The sequence below is a fragment of the Bombina bombina genome, chromosome 11, assembly GCF_027579735.1.
Source record: "Bombina bombina isolate aBomBom1 chromosome 11, aBomBom1.pri, whole genome shotgun sequence".
Taxonomy (NCBI): Eukaryota; Metazoa; Chordata; class Amphibia; order Anura; family Bombinatoridae; genus Bombina; species Bombina bombina.
The window spans coordinates 154,747,919-154,749,658 of NC_069509.1; the positions used below are offsets into that span (position 1 = coordinate 154,747,919).

The 1,740-nt window shown below is 33.2% G+C and overlaps 1 protein-coding gene across 1 annotated transcript in view; it reads left to right on the forward strand.

Moving 5' to 3' along the window:
• The window catches only part of LOC128642489 (uncharacterized), a 99,658-nt gene extending 98,486 nt beyond the window's left edge, over window positions 1-1,172 (forward strand). The window contains exon 10 of the mRNA XM_053695269.1: window positions 1-1,172. This exon is cut by the window's left edge and continues 723 nt beyond it. Within this exon, the coding sequence (XP_053551244.1) occupies window positions 1-1,030 (1,030 nt within the window). The 3' untranslated portion in view covers window positions 1,031-1,172.
• Window positions 1,173-1,740: the final 568 nt, after the last annotated feature.

Here is a 1,740-nt window from a genome sequence, read left to right on the forward strand (position 1 = left end):
CAATTCTTGTCTGTCATTGCAAAATAGTGTTCATGATGACGATGATTTTCACACTTTAACAACACCAACATTTGAAGAACATTCCTTTTTTAATTGGACTGAATTGACACTAAATGATGATACATTACAAGTTAAATCACCTGAACCCTATCAACCTTCTATTTGTGAATCCTCGGAATATCAAAGTTTTGCCAAAGCAATTCAACAGGAGAATGTGTGTGCTACAGACCCTGTTATATCTTCAGAATTTAATAAACTGGAATCAGCATACAAATCTTTTCATAGTCTTCTAAACCAAAATGGACAGGAACCGGAATTACTTCACAGCAGTTCTCAACTTGAGTTAAACATGAGTGAATCTTGTTACACTTGTACAGATCAACCTGCAACAGAAAGAGACAATAGCTTGGAAAATTCTATTGTTGATACTAAAATAAACTTTCATGAAAATTCTAATGATGACATTTGCTCCAGTTTCTTAAAGAGAAGTTATCTAGATGGCAAATATGAAACTCCAACAATAAAAGCAAAAGTTGAAGACTTATCCCATCAAAACAAAAATTGGTTGAATAAAGGAACAGAAAATAGAATTAACACTAAGGAATTACAAGCTCAATTCAACAGAGATATTTCTTTTGTTTTGACTTTTGATATTGCCAACCACTTGAGGAATTTTGCAAGTGGTAATAACTTGTTGGCTAGAAGAAATTATAAAAATATATCAAATAATAATGATGGTGAAATTAAAAAAACAATTAATTCTTGTCCACTTTACAGCAAAGTAACATTATTGAACAATTTGTTTGCTCCAGGTCAGGACTATCATTTGTTTATTAAATACCTCAACTCTCTAAATGTCCAGCCAATAACATTTCAAAATACATCCTATTTTTTCCATCCATCACAACCAGAACTTGTATCTTTGCTAAATGTTACCACCACCAATGCAAGCAACACAATAAACCCTTTACTGGTGCAACATCAAATTTCAGACAAAGATGGAAACCTTTACATGTCAGTGATGGTATAAAACCCCAGCTGCTACTGGTTTAACAAGATAAATACAAATATCTGATTGGGGAACCCAGGCTGGAATGGTTTATCACTACTTTAAGAAATGTACCTACAAGCTGATATGACAAATAAATCAAACAATTTTATTTTTTTCCCAATGTGATTTTACAAATGTATTTCCTGCTAGTTCCTCTTTTACCTTGGGAATATGGGGCTTTTCTAAACTAAGGTGTTACGTTTGTGAATATGGCTTCTTTTCTCTTGCTTATTATGCTTTATTTCTAAAGTACCAAAACCTGCTAAGTTCTGTGAAATTAATTCAAACACAGTTTGACCCATATGTGTATACAGACCAGTACAAGACAAACTAAGCACAGTGCTTAAATTACCTTAAAGGAACATAATACCCCAATTTTTTTAGCCAATCAGTGCTCGCTCCTCGGTAAATTCACGTGCATGAGCTCAATGTTATCTATATGAAACACATGAACTAACGCCCTCTAGTGGTGAAAAACTGTCAAATGCAGAGGCGGTCTTCAAGGTCTAAAAAATTGGCAAATGAACCTCCTAAGTTTAGCTTTCAACTAAGAATACCAAGAGAATTGGTGATAAAAGTAAATTGGAAAGTTGTTTAAAATTACATGCCCTATCTGAATCATGAAAGTTTTTTTTGGACTTGTCTGTCCCTTTAAGCATTACATTCCTGCTTTTTATATAAAGATAGAA